General features: G+C 36.9%; 1 protein-coding gene across 3 annotated transcripts in view; it reads left to right on the top strand.

Moving 5' to 3' along the window:
• Window positions 1–21257, top strand: part of LOC148426799 (F-actin-uncapping protein LRRC16A-like) — a 51747-nt gene that overhangs the window by 19498 nt on the left and 10992 nt on the right. For all 3 annotated transcript variants that reach the window (XM_088410796.1, XM_088410794.1, XM_088410795.1), the window contains exons 4-24: window positions 1070–1125; window positions 1920–2041; window positions 2492–2589; window positions 2762–2832; window positions 3130–3203; window positions 3293–3368; window positions 7568–7656; window positions 7867–7961; window positions 8118–8204; window positions 10105–10208; window positions 10576–10653; window positions 11562–11638; window positions 12384–12488; window positions 12577–12646; window positions 15752–15833; window positions 15919–16018; window positions 16190–16244; window positions 18096–18268; window positions 18347–18415; window positions 20712–20805; window positions 20993–21091. In XM_088410796.1, the coding sequence (XP_088266922.1) occupies window positions 1070–1125; window positions 1920–2041; window positions 2492–2589; window positions 2762–2832; window positions 3130–3203; window positions 3293–3368; window positions 7568–7656; window positions 7867–7961; window positions 8118–8204; window positions 10105–10208; window positions 10576–10653; window positions 11562–11638; window positions 12384–12488; window positions 12577–12646; window positions 15752–15833; window positions 15919–16018; window positions 16190–16244; window positions 18096–18268; window positions 18347–18415; window positions 20712–20805; window positions 20993–21091 (1874 nt within the window). The remainder of the gene's footprint in view (window positions 1–1069; window positions 1126–1919; window positions 2042–2491; window positions 2590–2761; window positions 2833–3129; window positions 3204–3292; window positions 3369–7567; window positions 7657–7866; window positions 7962–8117; window positions 8205–10104; window positions 10209–10575; window positions 10654–11561; window positions 11639–12383; window positions 12489–12576; window positions 12647–15751; window positions 15834–15918; window positions 16019–16189; window positions 16245–18095; window positions 18269–18346; window positions 18416–20711; window positions 20806–20992; window positions 21092–21257) is intronic.

Below are 21257 nucleotides of genomic sequence, written 5' to 3'. Positions count from 1 at the left end.
TTATCATGCTAATGATGACCATTTAAGGTACACCTACATAATGTTATAATCACACTACACATCCAATAGTGTCTTCAAAATCACTTACAGACTTCAACAATTTGCCATGAGTAAACCAAAGAGTTTAACTGCCTGTTTGCTCCAACAAGGTCACTTCCTCCTAATTTGTCTTCTTCTGCTCCTGCTGCTTCTTCTTCTTCTGGATGCACAGGACACTTAATGCTTGACAGCCCTCACTAATCTCTTGAAGACCTAAAACCAAGCTACTATACATTATTTGCTGTGATGGGTTATAGTCTTGAATAGGACAGCCCTTGTGTTTTTTGAGGTTCACTACTTTCTTACCTTTTTTCTCAGAAGCGCCATGTGCTAGTATTGTCTTTAATGATAGCCCGCCAACTACAAAATCAATGTGCGTTTAAGCACGCAAACAGCATCAGCCATTTGGCCATGAGGTGGTGCCATGAGTCAAAACTGCTTTCAGATGTTTTCACTTTACCCCCAACATTTGAACATTTGAAGTATGGCTGTGCTACAATAACTATCTTATTACTTTGTTTTTGACTCTCTTTTAATTAAAAAATGATCCCAATCTCAATCACCTATAATTTTATTTTATGTTCATCTTTTTTTTTAGGGGGTCTATCTCTTTGCCAGCCAATACAATACTGCATGTGTCTGCAAGAAAAGTCTGTGCAGAAAACCGTGGCGCAAACATGCTTAGTTTGTTGACCTGTTTTTAAAAATGATTTACCCGACTTAATCGACCCCCCCCCCCCACACACACACACACACACCCTAAATGGAAATGTCTTTTTATCGTAACCAAAACACATGTTGCTCCAGGGTTAAGGTAATGTGTACACGAGAAACAATAAAGGACTACATGCACCTATTAATTATGGGCAAGCCACTATTTCACGAACATTTTTCAGACATTAAGTCACTGGCAGTGCCTTGTTATTGAGACATCACAACGTATGCGCTTAAATATAGTCACTAGTTCACACACAAATATTGAATTAAGTGTATTTGCTCATGTATTATTCTCTCTTTTGTGTTTAGGTAGAACACTCCTTTAACTACCTGGAGATCCAAGGCATTACTTGTAACAAAGCAAAACAGGTAAAGTAAAATCTCATCTCAAATATAAATACTATAAAGATAAGATGAAGCTGACGAAGCCGTCCAAACGATATGGCAATATTGATAAACAATCTTGGAATTACCCATGCTTCGTTCACAAGTGAGAGAGGAAACATTTGAAACTGGGGTGTGTTCTGAGGGAGTATTTTCACTACAAAAGCACAATTTTACATGGGGGATCAGTTTGTGAATTTTTGAAAACACAGTTCAGATCAGTTATTGCATACCTCAACCGTATCCAAGCTTTGAAATCCACTGGAGAGCTGTTCAGTTTGAATCCAGTTGAGCTGTTGGCATGATCTACTTTACAACATAGAATAATTTGTCTCATTACTAAGTTCTTGCAGCTCAACCTTTGTACCACTGATCCCCAAATGTTTTCACTTCTTAATATTTGTGCTAAAGATTCCCAGGATTATGTTAATTTTGACCTGTACAGATGGCGCAAATGCATAACCATTAGCATAATTGGAGCAAATAGTGTAATGGTTAGCTCATCTTGGAAAAGGTCATTAAATCTTTTACTTTAATTATTTTGCATATGGACAGGTGTGTGTCTATTACTTGATAAGATGGATAAATTAGTGGATACTAGCAATGGAAAGGATTATAAATTTTAAATGACATATCCAAACAACATGCACAAGGATGCAATTTTACTTTAACAGTAGTTATTTTTTTAATCATTGTATTTCCAACTCTCTTGTTGATATGGGTTGGAAAAGTAGGATCCTGACTGACTAAAAATGTATTTCTTTTGTCTTTCCCTTTAGCTGGTTGTAGAATATGAGCGTGGCTCCTTCTCTTTGAAACTGCTCTCCACTGAGGAGGTCAACGAGGTGGTTGCACATGTCGGAAACTGTCTGCACAGGATATGCCCAGGTCTTTCACCCAGGTGAGTCTAATAGCATTCCCAAAGAAACATTATTTCTTCTATACATGTAAACTTGTCGACACCAGGAAAATTTGCTCTTGCTAACTGGTTACAAATTAAGATTAGTACTGTCGTGGAATCCCTTTTCCTCTTGGTGACAATTGGTCATTCTTTATTTTATAAAATTGGAAATCATTTAAAACTTGCGATGTCCCTTTCTTGGAGAAGTAATTCTCACTTGCTGATATCGCACCATTGCGTACGTCTCCAAGAAAGATCCGTGTGGAAAACAGTGGTGCAAACATAGTTCTGGCGGAGTTTCGCAGATGTTTTTACTCCAAACTATTTTTAAAGTTGACTCACCCGACATGTTCTATTCTTTTCCACAGCCCTAGTCAGGACTTTTATATATTACTCTTGGAGAGAGTGTATACAATACGTTTGATTTTTTTTTTTTTTTTCTCATGACAGTAAAGTGATAAAGAAGCTCAGCATGGAGCCTTCTGACAGACTGACTTCACTGCAGATGTTATGGGAGAAAAACAAGCCCGCTGACCCAGGGCCATGTGGTAGGGAACAGTGATTTCACAGAGGTCATACTCAAACAGTCAAGTCATACTCAAAAAAGAATGGCTAGAACAGATCAAATTTGAAAATGAAGCTTTGAATAATTGTGTTTTCTACTGTACTTTTTCATTGAATCCTCTCTTGCTATCTTCCTGATACTTGCTTGTTCTGCAGGTGGCTTTTCTCAGATGTACAGGTGTGTATGTGACTGGCTGTCACTGCCATACAGAGAAGAGGTCCAGTGGGTCAGTATTATTTGATTTATCGTTAATTACAAAGAATCAAAAACTTTTCGCCATTTTTCGACCCTTTTTTCCACTACCAAGTGCATGAATATATATGGCTTTAAACGAGATACTGTAACCAAAACTACCATAGCACAGTAAGTGTATAAATGTCTGGTCTTTCTCAAGTTCTTGTAGCTTGTCCACAATCAAACCACTTTTTCATCATTGAGGAGATTCAGTACAAAGATGTCTAATGTTTCTTGAAATTCTTGATGTTTTTCGAAAACTGGCTTGAATGAATTCTTCTTTTCCCAGGATGTAGACACGATCTATTTGACACAAGACACCAGAGAGCTTAACTTGCAGGACTTCAGCCATTTGGAAAATAGGTGCGTGTTTTTTTTATTGCTGTTCGTTTCAAGTGCTTGATTAGTCATACTGATGTCTTCTCTTCCTCTACCTTTGTGCTGTTTTTCAGAGACTTGGTGGCCATAATTGCAGTTCTTGAGTTCAACCAGTGGTTCACCAAGCTCACCACTAAGGACTACAAGCTGGTAAGCTCCCTTTCTCTCACCACTGATGACCTGTTTGTTGATCTAAGGACCCTAAAAAACAGTTTTTCCTCATTTTTCTAAGATGACCACGAATCAAGTGTCATTATGTACAGAAATAGTGGAAAAAATGGTATCTTGTGGTCAATTGCATTTTTCTTTTGGGGTTTTTACTCTGCTCTCTCAGCAGTTAAAAATAATTGCTCTCTTTGTGCGACACTTTTTTTTTTCCTGACAATGTTTATAATGCTGTCTTAATGTTTTTTTTAATTCATTATTGATATGGTTGTGAAGATGGTAGCTCATTGTCTGCCACTCTGTTTTGTTTCTTGTCACATTTCAGCTGTAACATGGACTTAAATGCCCTCTTCCTCACACCTGTAGCAATACTTTATATAGACATCTTAAGTGGTTACAGATAAGAGGTTGCGCAGTATATATATATATATATATATATATATATATATATATATATATATATATATATATATATATATATATATATATATATATATATATATATATATATATATATATATATATGTATATATATATATATGTATATATATATGTGTATATATATATATATGTATATATATATGTATATGTATATATATATGTATATGTATATATATATGTATATATATATATATGTATATATATATGTATATATATATATATATATGTATGTATATATATATATATATATGTATATATATATATATATATATATGTATGTATATATATATATATATATATATATATATATATATATATATATATATATATATATATATATATATATATATGCATACACGCACACATACACATTTTTCATTTAGAAAGATTCTCCACATTTATATTTGTCTCCACAAAATTATGTAGAGTTCTGTCTTTTGTTTCCCCACACGTCCTTCTCATGCCATTTGACCGAGGATCAGTCAAATGTTCTTGTGCGATAAGACCCTCAAGATCAAAACGAGACAAAAGGACACCATGCCCTCCCTGCAGGTCTCCATTACCAGCTGTCTTGTTTTCAGGCTTCAAGCTGTCTCACCAGTTACCACGCTTAGCTTCCTCAGTCTAAACAATTATCTCATGCTGTCGTCATTGCCAATTCGTTGTGTTGCATTTAAGCTTTTTCATCACAACCATGCCATGTGCATATTTAGGCTGAAATGCTCTCAGAGGCTCAAGCGTTTTAATGTGTGCCTTTTCTATGCTGGCTTAGATGCTATTAAATGGTCACTAAGACCATTTGAGCGGGGGGGCAGCTTCAGTAATTCTTGATTCAATTATTAGTTGCATTTAAAGATGACATGGTATGTTATGGTTGCCATGCCCATTATCAAGATTAATAGTATTAGCACAGTATTGCTGAAGGAAAAACATACTGTACATGCACACCAAAAGCATTGCAACACATTTTTCTTTTGACGATGTGCCCCAGTGCATCCTGGAGATGTTTCTTTCAAGCAAAATTAAATTAACCCAATGTACGTTTTGGATAGAAACGTTTTTTTGAAACTTTTAACAATAACAAGCATAATTAATTTGAAATACTGTGTGTTAGTGCTATGGTATATACAGTAAGAGAAACACCATTTAACATAGGAGTCATACAAAAAAACAGCCATAGGCTCTATTTAAGTTAAAAAGAATTTTTGTCAACTCAAGCTTTTAATGCAGGTCTTTAAATTTTTTCTAGTCACAACCTCAAGTAGGTTGATCTTCAACCGGAGTGCTGAAATAACATCTGATTTTACACAAGAAGTAAAAAAATTAGCATTTGTACTTGGGTTGGAAAAGTTTGCGATTTCGATTTGATGCCGATTTTGGGGTCTCCAATTTGACTCTGAATTAAAAAAAAATATAATAATTTTTCAAAAATAATTTCTGTTTCGCTTCAGCCTGTAGTGTAAAGAATCATCATCCTACTTCCGTCTGCTTTGTAAGACAGAATAGCAAAGTGAGACAAACTGTCTTTTTATTTTTTTTACATTTACATTTATTTAATTTTTGATTTGTAAGGGGCATGTCCTTTTCCACAAAAATAACATGTGGACAGCCGCTACTCCTTGAAGTAAACTATAAATTATATAACTTTTATAGCATAAAGTAAGACGAAACAAAAATAAAAAAGGTAGAACAAGATACATAACCATTTAACAGGAAATTGCAGTACCAAAATATTATTTAAAAAATGTTGCCCAGTTAAAAAATATAAATATTTCTCATTACATTAATGATAAACAAGTTATAAAAATAATATTTTTCAAGTGGGCAGTTAAATTGAGAGCATGGGCAAAGCATGAAACGTGCCTGTTCACCTCTGAGCATATTATATCAAGAACATTATCCACCACATTTGTAACATAATATTTAGTACAGTATAGGCATATTATACATATTAATGTATTTTCATCCAGTTGTGAGTAATACGTGATTCATCCAGATGTGAGTAATACGTGTGCATGGAGTTTGCATACATTCTTTTGTATTTTATCTTGTTTTATTTCATTTTGTAGACATGCTGGATTTGGATCATGTTGATTACGGACCATTTGCTTTCGGATCTGTGTGAATATTTGTTTCTGGTTAGCTCGTTTAATTCACGTGTGGGTGCGAGAAAGCGAGGATAGTCGTGGTGTCGTTGTTGATCTATAAATCAATTATTTAGTTTTGTCTGTAAGCTTATATGCACGGGCATAATTGTGGACTCTACACTCAGGACTTGCTAACATCCTCCTGAAATGACAGCTTTTGATTAAGACCTTTTGAACTACTGTATTCCAAATTTATTGTAGTTTGGAAAAGACCTTTCCGTTTCTGTAAGACAAAGGCACATATGTGCTCCAGTCACAAATGTACCAAAGAGCAAAAAAGAGTGCGGAAAAGAGAGTGGATCAACAGCAACAGGATCAAAATATAGGTCAGTTTGGATTTCAATGAAGAGGGACAGGGAGAGCCACTTGATGAAATAATTCAAGAGGTACCAGGAAAGAGAAAAATACACTTCTTCTTAACTTCACAGCGGAACAGATCTATTCACATTCATACATGAACTGAAGGGCAGAACAACTACTACGGCTACTCATGTTGCACTAGGTTGGTCATTTAAAAAGAATTGTCTGAAAATCATAATTCATAAATCTTTTTTTTTTGTTACTTCCATCACATGCAGACTGTGTGATTTCTTTCCACCACAAGGGGTGGGTGATATAATTATATTTTCTTTTTAATTGTTTTCTTACTTTTGTACTGTATTTTCAGGTATTGCTTGCTACCCTCTTTCATTCCCATCACTTTTTATGTACTGTATTTTCAGGTATTGCTTGCTACCCTCTTTCATTCCCATCACTTTTTTTTTTTTTGGAGTTCATAGCTTCATGTCATCGACATGGGAACAACAGGCTCTTTCTTCCATCTTTCTATCCCCAGCTCTGCTTATCTGCCCTCCTCCCCACTTTCTCTGGCTGTGCGTGGGACAATGTTGCCAGTGTTTTGGCCCCACCAGAGTTGTTGGGCCAGAGAAGCAGCCCCTAATGGCAGGACTGTCAATTACCAAGAATAACAAACACCACAATGGTTCAGTAAAGTTCTGGTATTCTGATGGAAAATTGTTGTGGCCATGCAGATAATCAGTGACTGGCTCTAAAAACATTCATGTGTCTGCATGAGGGAGTGAGAGGCAGCACACAGTGAACTGGGTCAGTGAACATCTAGGAGGGGCTTGTACTTCCAACTGTTGAAATTTTAATTCTGTCTAAATTGAGTGCTTTAGCTTCCACAAGGTGATGCAACCACAGGGAGACAACTTTGTTTGAAAATATTTGCTGAATTGTGCCGTTTCAAGTTGTTCCTTGTCACACGGTTGCAGATTACCACAGACCAAAATTCTTGCCGCTGGATTTAATTGACTTATAAGGGAGCACTTTCTCTACCGTTTTTCAAAGTGAAGCATGTCTCAAAGCACATCCTGTTTCTTTGGATCTCTTTGGTCTTTGTTTTTCTGGGTAATTGCATTTTAGCGTTCATTATGATTACAGGATGGAGTGCAGCTGTTCCAGTTGAATAGTGTGACTATTGTGATTTTGATTACAGTGAAAGTCTTTAATAAGCCTAAACTGCTTATCATTTCCTATTACTGTCCTTCACCGCGTTTTTCTTATCTCGTCAATTTAACCTTTGTTTTTTTCCAGTCAACAGATGTTTGTGAGCAGATTCTCAGAGTGGTTTCTCGCTCCACTCGACTTGAGGAGCTGGTACTGGATAGCGCAGGACTCAAAACGTGAGTAAAAATGTCAAGTGTATGAAATAAAGGCTTGAGCCTCCTTCAAGGGTGAACTTCAATTTTGCCTTGTTTCATGGTTCAGTTACTATTTTCATATTGTATTGCTACGACTCCATGCATCAGATTCAAGTCCAAAGTTAGGATATTTTTTTACCAAAAGCTAGTAAGTTTTGGGCTTGTCCTAAATGTCTTTTGTTCTCTCATCAGTGATTTTGCCCAGAAACTCGCAGCAGCCCTTGCACACAACCCCAACTCAGGACTCACCACAATCAATCTTGCCAACAACCCACTGGAGGACAGAGGTATTATATATATAATAATATATATAATATATATATAACCAGGACACATCAATTTGAGTTCCAATCCATTTCTATATACGTTTTTGTTTATGTCAATTGTAAATTGTAATCTTTTGGGAGGGTGTGGATCTTTCGTTGATAAAAATGTCCTTGCAGGTATTTCCTCTCTTGGTGCTCAGTTCGCCAAACTTCGTACTGGGCTCAAGCATGTAAACCTCTCTAAAACTTCAGTGTCACCCAAAGGTATGTGTTGTCTGTGTCGACTATATTTAACAAATGGTTTAAAACATTGTAATTAAATTAATATGCAATGTTATTACTGTTAGTGAAGATTTTAACATGATGATGATATGATGTAATTTAAGGTTTCTGCTTGTCTAAATACTCCCACTACAATGATGATACTAACACTGAATAAGTACGCTAATGACAAAGCAAGGCAGCTTTATTTGTTTAGTGCCTTCCATACACAAGGTAATTCCATGTGCTTTATATAATTACAACATTTAGAACCTGTTACAAACAAAAGAACTTAACATTCTGTTTGAGTGGGTGATAACAGGAAACAAAAAAGCCGCTTGTAGTTTTTTTGCATGTTTGCAATTCCATGCTAAACATCCAGACATGTTTTCAGATTTCTTTTTTTTTAAATAGAAGTGTCGTCAATAATAGATTGTAGGTCAAATTTCGTCTTGGTTTACCATCAAAGTAACCGCAGCAACACTCAACGCTGTCTTGAGGGATGCTCTGTAAACAGCATTGGCCTGGGGCAATCAATAAAGAGCTATCATTTTCCACAGTGCACCATTGCTTCAACCCATCCTTGCTTCGCTATTGTACTTTAAGGCTCAATCTATAATCCCAATTCCCAAATGGCCTAATACTCAGAACTATACAAAGGACTCCCTACTGGTCTTAGAAATGTTTATATTCGGGGGAATTTTTAGACATACATTTTTCAGATCTAGATGAAATGCTTAACATATATCTCTCTATCTTAAAGGTTTGATTGTAAAATTAAAAAAGGAAAGAAAAAAAAACAAGAAAAGCCCTAAGCCTATATTAACACAGTTACTTCAATGGTGCACTATCACTTCCCTCATGGCTAGATGGCAAAATTCAAATGCACCATACAAGTTGATTATTATTTTTCATTCAATTGATGATGATTAGATGTGCAGGTGTTAGTCAACTTCCTTCCTCATTGTGTTCATGGATTTCTGTTCGCTAGCTTTCATCATTCTATTTTATTTCAGTATGTCTTTTTCAATTTCTTTACTAGCCTACTGCCTTTGCTGTTCCCGCTATTAGGAAACACAAAATATACTGTATTTAGTGGCAATTTATTTGTATGTTCATTTAATTTAGTGTGCAGGAAAAGCATCAATATAAAGTTAGTTTGAATTTGAACATGGAAACAGCATCTGATTTTTTTTTCCAAACCTAATTCGGGCTCAGGTTTGTTACATAGCAGATTATATTCGGCAAATATTTGTATGTTCATTTAATTTAGTGTGCAGGAAAAGCATCAATATAAAGTTAGTTTGAATTTGAACATGGAAACAGCATCTGATTTTTTTTTTTCCAAACGTAATTCGGGCTCAGGTTTGTTACATAGCAGATTATATTCGGCAAATGGATTGAAAGTTATTAAACAATCTATTTTACCAAAATGTTCAGACTGGATCCACCCGTCAATGCAGTCCACAGACCGAAAACTGATGCAAGCCTCTATAACAATGACTGTGAGTCATACGATAAATTTGACATGGCTCAGCAATTCTACGCATCATACGTCAATGTCATGCACCCCAAACGTCAATTATGTAAAGACCATCATCGCAGTGTTCAATCCCAATGTAACTGGCAGGATTGTTGCAGATTGCGTTAGGTTGTCTAGAGGTCATTGTCTCACACTGATTTCTTATCTTGACTGAAAGGAATGTCAAACATGACAAGTGGATCGACTTTCACTTTTTCATTTATGGTCTTTTCTCACTGCCTGTACTATTCTCTCAGTCTTACAATTTATTTCCTTCCATATGCTATAAAAAACACAAGTAGAGATTTGAAAAATGCTGACAGAGCTTCCACTTGGTTGTGTGTGTTTTTGTGTGTGTGTTTGTGGTTTCACACATTTCAGGGGTGAACAGCCTTTGTCAGTCACTGAGTGCCAACCCGTCCATCCCCAGCAGCCTTGTCCATCTGGACCTCTCAGGGAACATCCTCAGAGGAGACGACATGCAGGTGCCCACAAAGATGCACATATTGCTTTAAGGCCTGTTTGCATGACATTTAAGACATGCCTTTTTTTCTATTGTAATGCATTATGTTATTACTGTACAATAACAACAAAAACTTATTTTTTTTTTAACTCCAGTTATAGATTGTATTTGTTGCTCGGCAGTAAATTCAGTTGTCTGACTAAGCCGCTGTAGTCATCTGTGGTCCAAACACAAGGCGAGGCTGATTTGATTCATCTTCTGAGAAAAAAAGCAAGAAATTACATCTTGAGCTGTATTACAGACAGGCCGGGGGAAAAAAACACAGCTATAAAAGTCTTGAGGCTGAATAACTAAATTTCATTCATTAAAGTAACTCTGTTTCTTTGTAGCATTTTTACAATTTTTTGAGTCAGCCCAACCGACTGACAACCTTGGATCTCTCCAACACAGACTGTTCATTAGACCAGGTGAGTAGGTGCCGAAGATAAATAGCACAAATACAACATTATTGGTGAGCACAGCAGAGTTTCAAGGCGACGACAGTATTTTTAGTCTACTTATTTTTAAATTCAACTTACGTAACGCAGACAACTTTTTTCCAAGCCCTATTAGTGATACATGACTATGATGATGATTAATGTTTTTTCAACCTAATACAATTTTTGATATGGTGTCTCCTAAAATGTAGTAATTTCAGTTGGTTAAATTGATTACTGATACATTTAAATAGAATTAATGGCTAGCAACTGAAAATAGCTGGCATAGGCACCAGCACGCAAGCGACCCTAGTGAGCATAAGCAGCAATAGAAAATGAATAGATGGATGGATAATGTGAGAGTTGTGTTTAAAAAAAAAAAGATCTACATTTAATTGTAATTAGGAAGCATGACGATCTTATTCTGACAACGTATTGCTGTGAGTCTGAGATCCAAATACATCAATATTGATTGGTCTGTGATGTAGCCAGCTGTCAGTCTTTGAAAGAGGATAGTGACCCAACCACATAAACAACAAACAATAAAAGGACTTCTGTACAAAAGCAAAAAGACAGCTTCAAAGTCACATGGATGGTTCACAGACTATGGAGGATATGGTCTTTGGAAATATGGGTCTGCAGATCACCTGCTATAGTAGACCAGCCAAGACACCTGGTTTTGTTCATTATTTTTAGTCATGGATTTGCAAACTGTATTATTGTCTTTATAAGTCATGCAATAAAATTAGAAGTTCGAACACTTCACAGGAACCGTATGTTATGGCTGAAACATTTAGTATAAAGATGCTTCTGTTGTAGTGTAGCACAAAACACACAAAAGAATAGATAAAGGAAATGCATATAATTTCTTGATATAATGGTTTTATGACATTTTCCAGGTTTGCTCTGCTCTTTTACGAGGCTCGGCCCAGCATCTTTCAGTCCTCAACATTTCAAAAAGTGTCTTTCCTCACAGGTGAGACCCAACTGTTGTGTCTTACATTGTTCAACAAACTTGTTTCCATGCTGTGCTCATTGTTTATTAAAGAAAAAAGGCAACTTTTTGCATCCCCTCCATTCATTATATTTTTAGTGTGACACCTGCTGGTGACTGAGTGTCATGACAAACCTTTTGGCTTGTTTGCACCGCTTGTGTGTGTCACAGCTGGGTTAGGGGAGGTGTTTTCAATAGACTGTTATCTAATTCAACTCAGTCTCACGGGACTTGAGATCATCATTAAGGGTACAAATGGAGCCTATGTTGTGAGGGGCCCGGGACCGATGACTACAGAGGGAATTATGGTCATGACTAGAGAGAAAAATAAATAAAAAGAGAGAATTCCCTAACAGATAGTTTCACTTTATAAAATATTAAGATACATATTGAATCATCTGTTATTGGAGAGAAACATATCTTCAATAGAAATCCCACATTTAGTCAGGCAAGTTCATTGATATCTACCGGTATGTAAAATGACAACAACAAACTCATTGCATCATACTGTCTCAATTAGAGCTGCAACATATCGAATTGAATTGTAAATGTAACCTAACTACTCTTGGATCGTATCGCACCCCATATATCTAATATCTAGGAATACATATCAAATCCCATTTTTTTTTGTGAGTGATGCACACCCGAGTTCTGAGTGAAGGAAATGGAAAGTCTGTGTGCTATGGCAAAAGCTGGTGTCATTTTACATTTGTTTCCTTTTCCGTAGGAAAGGCAAGGAGGTGCCACCATCGTTTAAGCACTTCTTCAGCAGTGCGATGTCTCTCAGCTCCATTAACGTATCAGGAACCAAGCTGGCGCCAGATGTCCTTAAGTGAGTCAAACACAACAACAACAAAGTCGTTTTGGTCCATCCATTTCTACATATTTAATTTTTGTTTCCATCCAATTGACTATTCCAGAGCTCTTCTGCTTGGCCTAGCTAGTAACCCCAATGTGAAGGATGTATCTCTCGACCTCAGCTGCTGTGAGGTGAGACTTGCCCTCATCACACGGATACAATCTGAGAGCGTTTAACATTATGCTTTATACTAGGGGTGCCAGATCAACAGACTAATTGCAATCAATTCATTACAATTATAGTTAAAACAGTTTTTAAATTTTGTTGTTATAATTTTCAACTCCATGCATATTGTATGCTAATTACATCAGCTTTGGATGAAAGGGCAGACAGAAAAAATAAAAATGGAATAGCATGTGAGAGATATTGGTCTGTTGACCGGCAAATGTAACATGCAAGGGCCCATAATATGGTATTTTAAGCTTTTCACAGTTATGTGTATGCATAAAAATGAGTAAACTTACCGTTGATGCACTGGAAATTCAATTTTTTATGAAATATGAGTTGTTTTTGGTAGCTGGATTTCTAAACAGGAAATGAAATGGCTTGTTCACTGTAGCCACCTCTCACCATCTGGCTGCCTCTCTGCCATCATGACTTCCCTCTAAAGCTGAGCGTCATGACGCAACAACAATAAAATAGCTAACATTGTGGCAGTCAGTAATGGGAGTCAAGCAGCAGAGTGATTGAAAAAGCCAAAATCAAGTGTTTTCATGACATTAAAATAAACTGGAGCTGCTAACAAAGCAAAAGACTTTTCAAGAGCGAACACACCGTAACTCCAATTTGTCCTTTGAAACCGGTCCGGTCCGGTCGGAAAACAACCATTCCTGGTGAATTATGTAATACAATTTTAATTGTAAGGCCTTGTGACACCCTGAACTGGCTGCCAGCCAATTGCACATGGGACACAGGGATGAACAACCATTCACCCACCTAATCGCACCTAAGGACAATGTAGAGTGTCCAATACACCTTCCATGCATGTTTTTGAAGTGTGGGAGGGAGCTAGAGAACCCAGAGAGAACCCACATGGGCATGGGGATAACATGCAAACCACACAGAAGTGCTGGATCGAGCTAGAATTGAACTCAGGATTCTGAACTGTGAGGCAGACATGCTAACCACTCTTCCACCAGGGGTAAAATCTCTGTGTTAAATAGTTTGGCTATCATTTTACATGAAGCCCACTGATAATAACGACACTTTTTAGCTGATGGTCTTTAAAGCTTTGTTCAAGTGCCATTTTCAGCTTAATTTTAGGGCGTGTAGCTTCTAATCATTTGAAACTGATCCTCCTTTACTGCAATCAGCTTTTTAGCAGCTACTCCAAAACCATTTGACAGACTGGTGGCATGCCAATGGGTATTATTCCGAGGCTTTTTAATGAAATACTTAGCAGACAGCAGGCGGGTTAGAGGGTGGTAGTTGTAGCTGGTGGGGGGTATTCCTTTTCCTACTCTAATTTTGACATCATATTCACTTTTTTTCCCCCAAATCTCAGTGCGGTTCTAGAAAAAATAAAAAGCTCTCTGTAGATTAAGTTGAATCACCTAAGATAATACATAAAAGAAACCACTCAGGAAATTCAATTTCAGATACCAGTATAAATCTTCTTTTACTGAAGCTGTGAGGATTAAATGAGGCATTTCTGCCATTATTTGATACCCTAATGAGCTCTTTGCTGAATGCAGGGCTCTGAATAGGCAGACAGTCCACAGGAAGTGTGTGTGTGTCAGTGTTTTGTGTACCTATATAGTCATTAAGCATCCGTGCGTGTTGTTGTTCCTAATTCTTGGCTTCTTTCTGATACGCTGTTCTCTCCCCTTAATGCCTCTGTAAGCTTGGCCATTGTGTAAGTACCAATAGGCTCCAACATACTAATTAACTTCTCATTGTTTTTCATTTTTATTTGCGCATCTGGCATTGGTTTATTGTTCTTAAATAATGCTCACCTTCTTCTGTCTGAAATTATTTCTCCACCGTTTTGTGTGTAACTCATGTGGTTCATTACAGCAATGAACTAAGTAGGTTTTCATTCATTATCCACTTCATTCTTATGATGATGGCTCTTAAATACACTCACAGGCCACAATAATCAGTACACTTAGACATGTACTACAAAAATGATCAAGAATCCTTCCTTTGAAAAGTTTTAATGCTTAGAATTAATTATGTGCCCATTAAATGTGGTATAGATTTTGTTTGGGTTGCTACAGTGGAACTGCATTACAATATTCAATGCATACAGAAACGTGTTTCAGTGGACTCGATTTTTGTCCACATTTTTCTATTTGACAGCTTTATTCCAAAGTGGATTAGTACAGTGGTCAATGGGATTAAACACACTGCATCCAGCAGAATTCTACACAGGGATGAGGCAAATAAACAAACAAAAAACTGTTGGAAACAAAAAAACGCACACAGGCCACACAAGAAAAAAAAAATACATAAATAAAGATGATATTACAATAATGAAATGAACGCAAACTTACTGCAAAACAAATTCAAAACAACAAGATAAGCAGCACCTCCTCAATTTGGCCACCGTAGTTTAGTTCCTTTTTTCGTCTACAAAGACTAGTTTGTTTTTGTTTTAGTACCTTGTAAATATCATAAAAAAGTCTGAGCTGTGCTTCATTATTCATGCTGCATCCACACCTAACTATCTTTGCACATTTGCAAACCACGAATAAGCGTCGTCCTTATCATTTATTGCTTTGTTTTTTATTGGTCTATTTTGCTTTCACAATTTAGCTGGACTGAACTGGGACCTCGATTATTGTATTTGGTGCCATATCGTGAAATGTGTGCTGCTATGGCAATAAAATGCATTGAAGGAAAAAGTGAAGCTAATACTTGTGATTATATAGAATAGATTAACTATATTTTACTCATATATATACTAAATTAAAGGCAGTATTTGTGGCTGGGTACAATGAATACACTTTGCCATTACCATCATCACACATAAGTCATGGTATCAATGTTTTTAAGTCAGCCTTTTTTCCCTTTTTTTGGCATTTTACTGTGTAGTTGCATGTTCACCATGAGAGTTTGCCTTAATGCATCTTGACAAGAAGCACTTTGTGTCTATTTTTGAGTCCCATTGGTTGAACATCTGCGAGTCTCTTTTCAGCAACTGTCGAGTCACATGTTCAGTGGTTTCACAGTGATGAGCATGTGCAATTATGTGTGTTTTGTAATTATCTTACTTTGTGCTCTTGTTCCAACAGTTGCGTTCTGGAGGGTCCCAGATACTTGAAGGGTGCATTGCTGAGATTCCAAACATTTCCAGCCTGGATATCTCTGACAATGGTGAGCCACAGCCTTCTATATTGAGTTTTCTCTCTGTGTTCGCTTAGCATTACAGTTTTCTGCCCTTTTTGGGGGGAATTTGCAGGCCTGGATTCTGACCTGTCGACGCTACTGATATGGTTGGCAAAAAACAGATCAATAAGACACTTGTCTCTGGGCAAGAACTTCAACAATATCAAGTCCAAGTAAGACGACACGCCTGGGTTTTATACGACTTGACAAATGAAAAACCTACTACTGTCATAAAGTACGATCGGACCAGCAAGATGTTGTTGGTCTTGTAAAATATGAGTAAGATTGGTTTTCAAATATGTACTGAGATCACATCCTCTGCTCTTGCTGTCTCTCTGATTCAGAAACCTTGCCCCAGTGTTGGACAGTCTGGTTCATATGATCCAGGAGGAAGAGTCGGTGAGTTTTTCATTTCCTTATTTGTCTGGGTTCGAAAACCCGATCATGATGACAGTTAAGAAGGCCTCCCTCACGTGATTTTGGCTGCATCAGAATCTCATGTGTGTAATGTTGCTACCGCTGTACTTATGTCTTGATTGTTGTTGAAACAAAAGTCCCCTGTCTTAGTTGAACATTGATATATTAATACATTATCATGTCTCACTTCCTTACTCTTGCTCTATACATTGCACCTGCACTCTCTCGCTCCATAATGGTTGCCCGCCTTTCTTTGAGTGAAGTGGTGAGTGGAAAATTGCTTGCCTGTGGCTGTGTCATTAGATGCAGGAGACTGACGAGAGTAATCCGGTGATCTAAGTGGGAGGGTTTACACAGAAGGGTGAAAAAAATTGATGTAAGAGAAATGAAGATTGATTGAAGGCAATGGGTTAAATGCAGTATTCACGTACGATATGTAGGTAGAGAGGAAGTGGCAGATGTGATGAAGCAAGAGGACAACAAAGATTTGTTCTTGGTCAAACGAGAGGCACAGATTACAGGGAAATTGTTGATATGCAAACAAGCATTATAAGTCATTGATTATAGGACTTCCTTTAATAAAAGGGTTTTTTACATTGACGAATTCTTGTTGCCATGTAATGATGATGTTGATCTTTATGATTAATATGAACAAAAACATCTAAACACTGATAATTTTTACTTATTTTTTTACAAAAAGCTATGCAATCTGTCCATAAGGAACAGCATTTTCAAAAGTGTGCATCAGAAAAAAATAGCCTAAACATCAAATTAAGAAAAAACACAGAATAAAAACACAGAATTTTTTTTTTCTCATACATTAACAGATAAAATTATCCATCCCAGGATGAAGCTGCTATTCCAAAACAATACATCTTACGAAGGAATGGTAAATTGCTCTATAATTTTGCAATAAATTATTTTCTCATACATTTTCTTATTTTCGCAGCATAATTAAACTGGGTGGGTTTGATAACCGCGGTAATGTTTTCTTCACTTCAGTTGTTAATAAGGGAATTTGGAAGCCAATTTCTCTTTATCCAAAGGGATATAATGAGCCTAATAACTGCATTTTGTCAATGAATACTGATGTTGTGATTGCAGGCCAAATTTCTCTAGAATTATCCGAGTATGCTTGTCACACTACCTTTGTTACATACTATCCATCCATTTTCTGTAGTCGCTTATCCTCACTAATGTCACTGTTTGTTACATATTACATTTCGCAAAGAGTTCAATCCAGGGTGTAAAGCGCATTGATTTTTCATTCAAAATTAAGTGGGTCACACTCAGTGCTTTGTTGTTACCCAGCATGCAGCACTGAGTCATACAGGCCACCTTGCTTGGCTGCCCTGCAGCCATCTGTGCATGACTGAGAGGCAAGATTGTGAAACACTTTGGACAAACGCACCATAAAATGCCATCATTTACAACAAGGGGAGACTAATCTGACTTGTTGCTGGTTATATTTGCATGCATAATGTCTGCAGTCTGCAAACACTGGTTGTAAATAATCCCACCTGCACCTCTTTGAAGTAGGCATGAAATAATAATTTTCCACCTCTGGTGTTATTGTGTTAAACAACTGTTTTCAACCTGTTAAACCTCTACAATACGATTAAGAAATTAGTTTTGACAAGCACACAAGCTTCCCTCATAGTGTAAGATTTATAATATGAGAATGCTTTGACAGCAAGAAATTACAGAGCCCCTTTGGTGACAGGAGATGAAAAAAAAAAAAACTGCACTAATCCATACCTCAGTTTACTAACCCGTAAGAAATGCAGGGATGGCCCCAAAAAATATAATAAGCTACTTTACTTTCATCCCCAGCCCCTCACCTCATTGTCTCTGGCCGACTCTCGACTGAAGAGCGATCTGACTATAATCTTGAATGCGCTCGGCAGCAACACGTCACTCACCAGGCTCGACATCAGCGGCAATGCCATGGGGGACATGGGTGCCAAGATGCTGGCAAAGGCGCTGCAGATCAACTCGAAACTCAGGTGCCCATAGGTTGGAAAATAGGCATATACTGTATTGTCAATGTCTAATTGTGTAACACTTGGCACTTGTCATTACAGGACGGTCATCTGGGACAAAAACAATACTGGCCCTCAGGGTCTACAGGATGTATCAACAGCTCTGGAGAAGTATGTTTCAATGTGCATTTGGGTGCATGATTCTGCTTGTTCCATTATATCAGTGTTGACTAACATACAGAACGCTGCATTTCAAAAGTGGCCAGAGTGCTTTTATTTTTCTGCATTCTGTTATGTGATAGCTTTATTTCAAATTAAGTGGATTGTTATAATGACTATGAATTATGTTGATTTTAAAATAGCAGGTTTATTGGTGTATTACCTCTTAGATGTTGTGATAACTCCCTGCTTTTTTGTATTATTGTTTCTTTTGTAATGGACGTTACAAGGGCAGTCTTATTCAGAGATTTGGGCTATGGGCCATCACTCCGCAAAGATTGATTAGACCAATCGCAATTCTAGTTTGTTCAAATTTAGCATGATTTGGTTCAATACACAATGCTTACATTTCTTGGTTTTGTGTTTATGTTGTTTGGGAGTAACATTAAATAGCCTAAAGCTTTTTTATAGAAATATTTACTATCTATGAACTTCTGCTTGTGTAATTTGCTGTATATGTATTCCATATCAGTAAGTAAATGAGTAGTAGTTCTTTAAGAATAGAGATGAGTTTCCTAGGGTTTTTTTTCTTTCTTTATTTATGTATTTATTGACTGATGGGGCTCGTCTGCACCACCTTCAAAATTTTCATTTGGGGCACATCCAGTATTTCTTTAGCGCTCATCAGCCTTCCTCTCGGCTTATCACAGTCTCCCAAAGGTACATCTCCCTAGCTGCAGTCACACGATTTCATTTTTGAAGTAATGAAATAACAATGTGTTTGTGTATATTTTGTCCAATTCAATTTCCTCCTTGCTGTTGGTCAAAGGCATATAATGCGTTCACAACGCTTGACTTTATATTAGTTTCAAATATTCTACTGTCATCCTTTTTTTGGGAGGAGGGCACCATAAAAAGCATCTTGACATTACTTACTTGACATAACATTTGTTTTAAATATTCAGCAAATATATTTAGCATTGTTAAATGACATACAAATAGGCATTTCAAAACCAATTAAACTAATAGGGGCAATACCTAGGATCAAACTTGTATATATATTTTATGTGTATACGGTATATAATACAAATACAAATTGAACTGTTGAACTATTGAACTGACTGTCACACCTGACACTCATTTGATAAAATTATGGGGAAGAAGTGTCACGAATTAATAAAACAAGTTTTTTTGTTTGTTTGTTTGTTGTTGTTTGTTTTTTTTGGGGGGGGGCAAGTTGAACCATAACTTTATGGATCCAGTCACCGGTTTACATAAATGGATTCATTTAGAGCAGGGGTGTCCAAACCTGCTCAAGGGCTGGTATTCTACCTGTTTTCCAGGTTTCTTTCCCAGACACACCTGATTCAAAGGATCAGCTCATCCGCAAGCTCAGCAGAAGCCTGTTAATTTGAATCAGGTATTTCGGGGAAAGAAACCTGGAAAACATGCAGGACAACGGCCCTTGAGGACCGAGTTTGAACACCCCCGATTTAGACCTTTCAATAATTGATTTACTTTGATGGAATAATTGTATATATCTATATATACTGTATGTTATCATATAAAAACACATTGCTTGCACACCTCTTAACTCACTCACTCTCATATACACACGCACTCACATTACAGACATAAACAATTCCTTATATGGTATTATTTTGAAACTTGTAACCGCCTTCTTTGTAATCTTTGTAATAAAACGAGCAGGAGAGCCCCAGAACACTGGAAGACCCTGGTGCTCTCTCCCTCTTTTGCAAAAGATCGTGTTTGACTTTTCTCCAGTCTCTCATTATTGATAACTCTGACATACTTTTTTATTTAACTTTTTTTTAAAGATGGATGGACTATACCAGGGACTCCTTATAATAGATATAATAAAAATATAATATTACTGTATTATGTTTCATAGCACTACAGTACACTAAATTACAGTACTATAGTGAAGAAATCCGGTTTTTGTTGTCACTTTTATTTTGAGGATTTGAAAAAACAACAACAAAAGGAACGCCGTCTTCGGACTTGAGCAACAAAATGGCTTTCCAAACATATCCCGACATTACTCATTTAATGTGACTTGTTTTCTGACGTCACTGGACCGTTTCTCAGTATTGGACATGGCAGATGTTTTTGTTGTTTGACACGTGATTACAAAGCAACCATGCAGGAAATCCTTTTGCATTTGCAATGGAAGCAAATTATTTGATCCGAGAACTGTCGAATCTTGAATTTGAAAGCTACTGCATGTCCAATTTCCCCACTTTGCTTGTGTCTTTTCAATTTTCTCTTTTGGCTGTGTGTCCAATAGGAACTTCACTATTCGTTTCATGCCTATCCCTATCATTGATGCCTCTCAGGCTCTGAAGGCTAGTCCAGAGAAGACAGAGGATGCCTTGCTCAAGGTATTGTAACAAGCTTCATTAGTTCCATCAGTCACATTCTGTTTCGTGTGTGTTTCTATGTGAGTCAACTTGAAAACAAGAAGCAGTGTAGACGTACAGAGACTGCACTGACAAATATTGTTAAATACTGTATCACTCACATTACATGCATCGCGTTTGATTTCCTGTGCCCCCCCCCCTCCCCCAGATTGAAAACTATCTCTACAGAAACCATGAAACCAGGAAATATCAACAAGAGCAGGCCTATCGTCTGCAACAGGGCATCGTTACTACGACGACGCAGCAGGTTTGTAGACAGAGATCATTTTCATCTAATTGTAAGTGATATAAATATAACAGCAGGGCTATGTACTATCTTTTGGATTGGCCGCACCGGTGAAATAGCACCACTATAATGGAAGATGTAAGTGTAGTTTCCAGCTGATTTTGAAATGTCTGACTGCATTCGAATT

Source organism: Hippichthys cyanospilos, chromosome 3, assembly GCF_059441005.1.
Source record: "Hippichthys cyanospilos isolate Australia breed blue-spotted pipefish chromosome 3, RoL_Hcya_1.0, whole genome shotgun sequence".
NCBI classification, from domain to species: Eukaryota; Metazoa; Chordata; class Actinopteri; order Syngnathiformes; family Syngnathidae; genus Hippichthys; species Hippichthys cyanospilos.
Note: the sequence above shows the minus strand (reverse complement) of the source record. Positions and strands in the feature narration are given on the sequence as shown.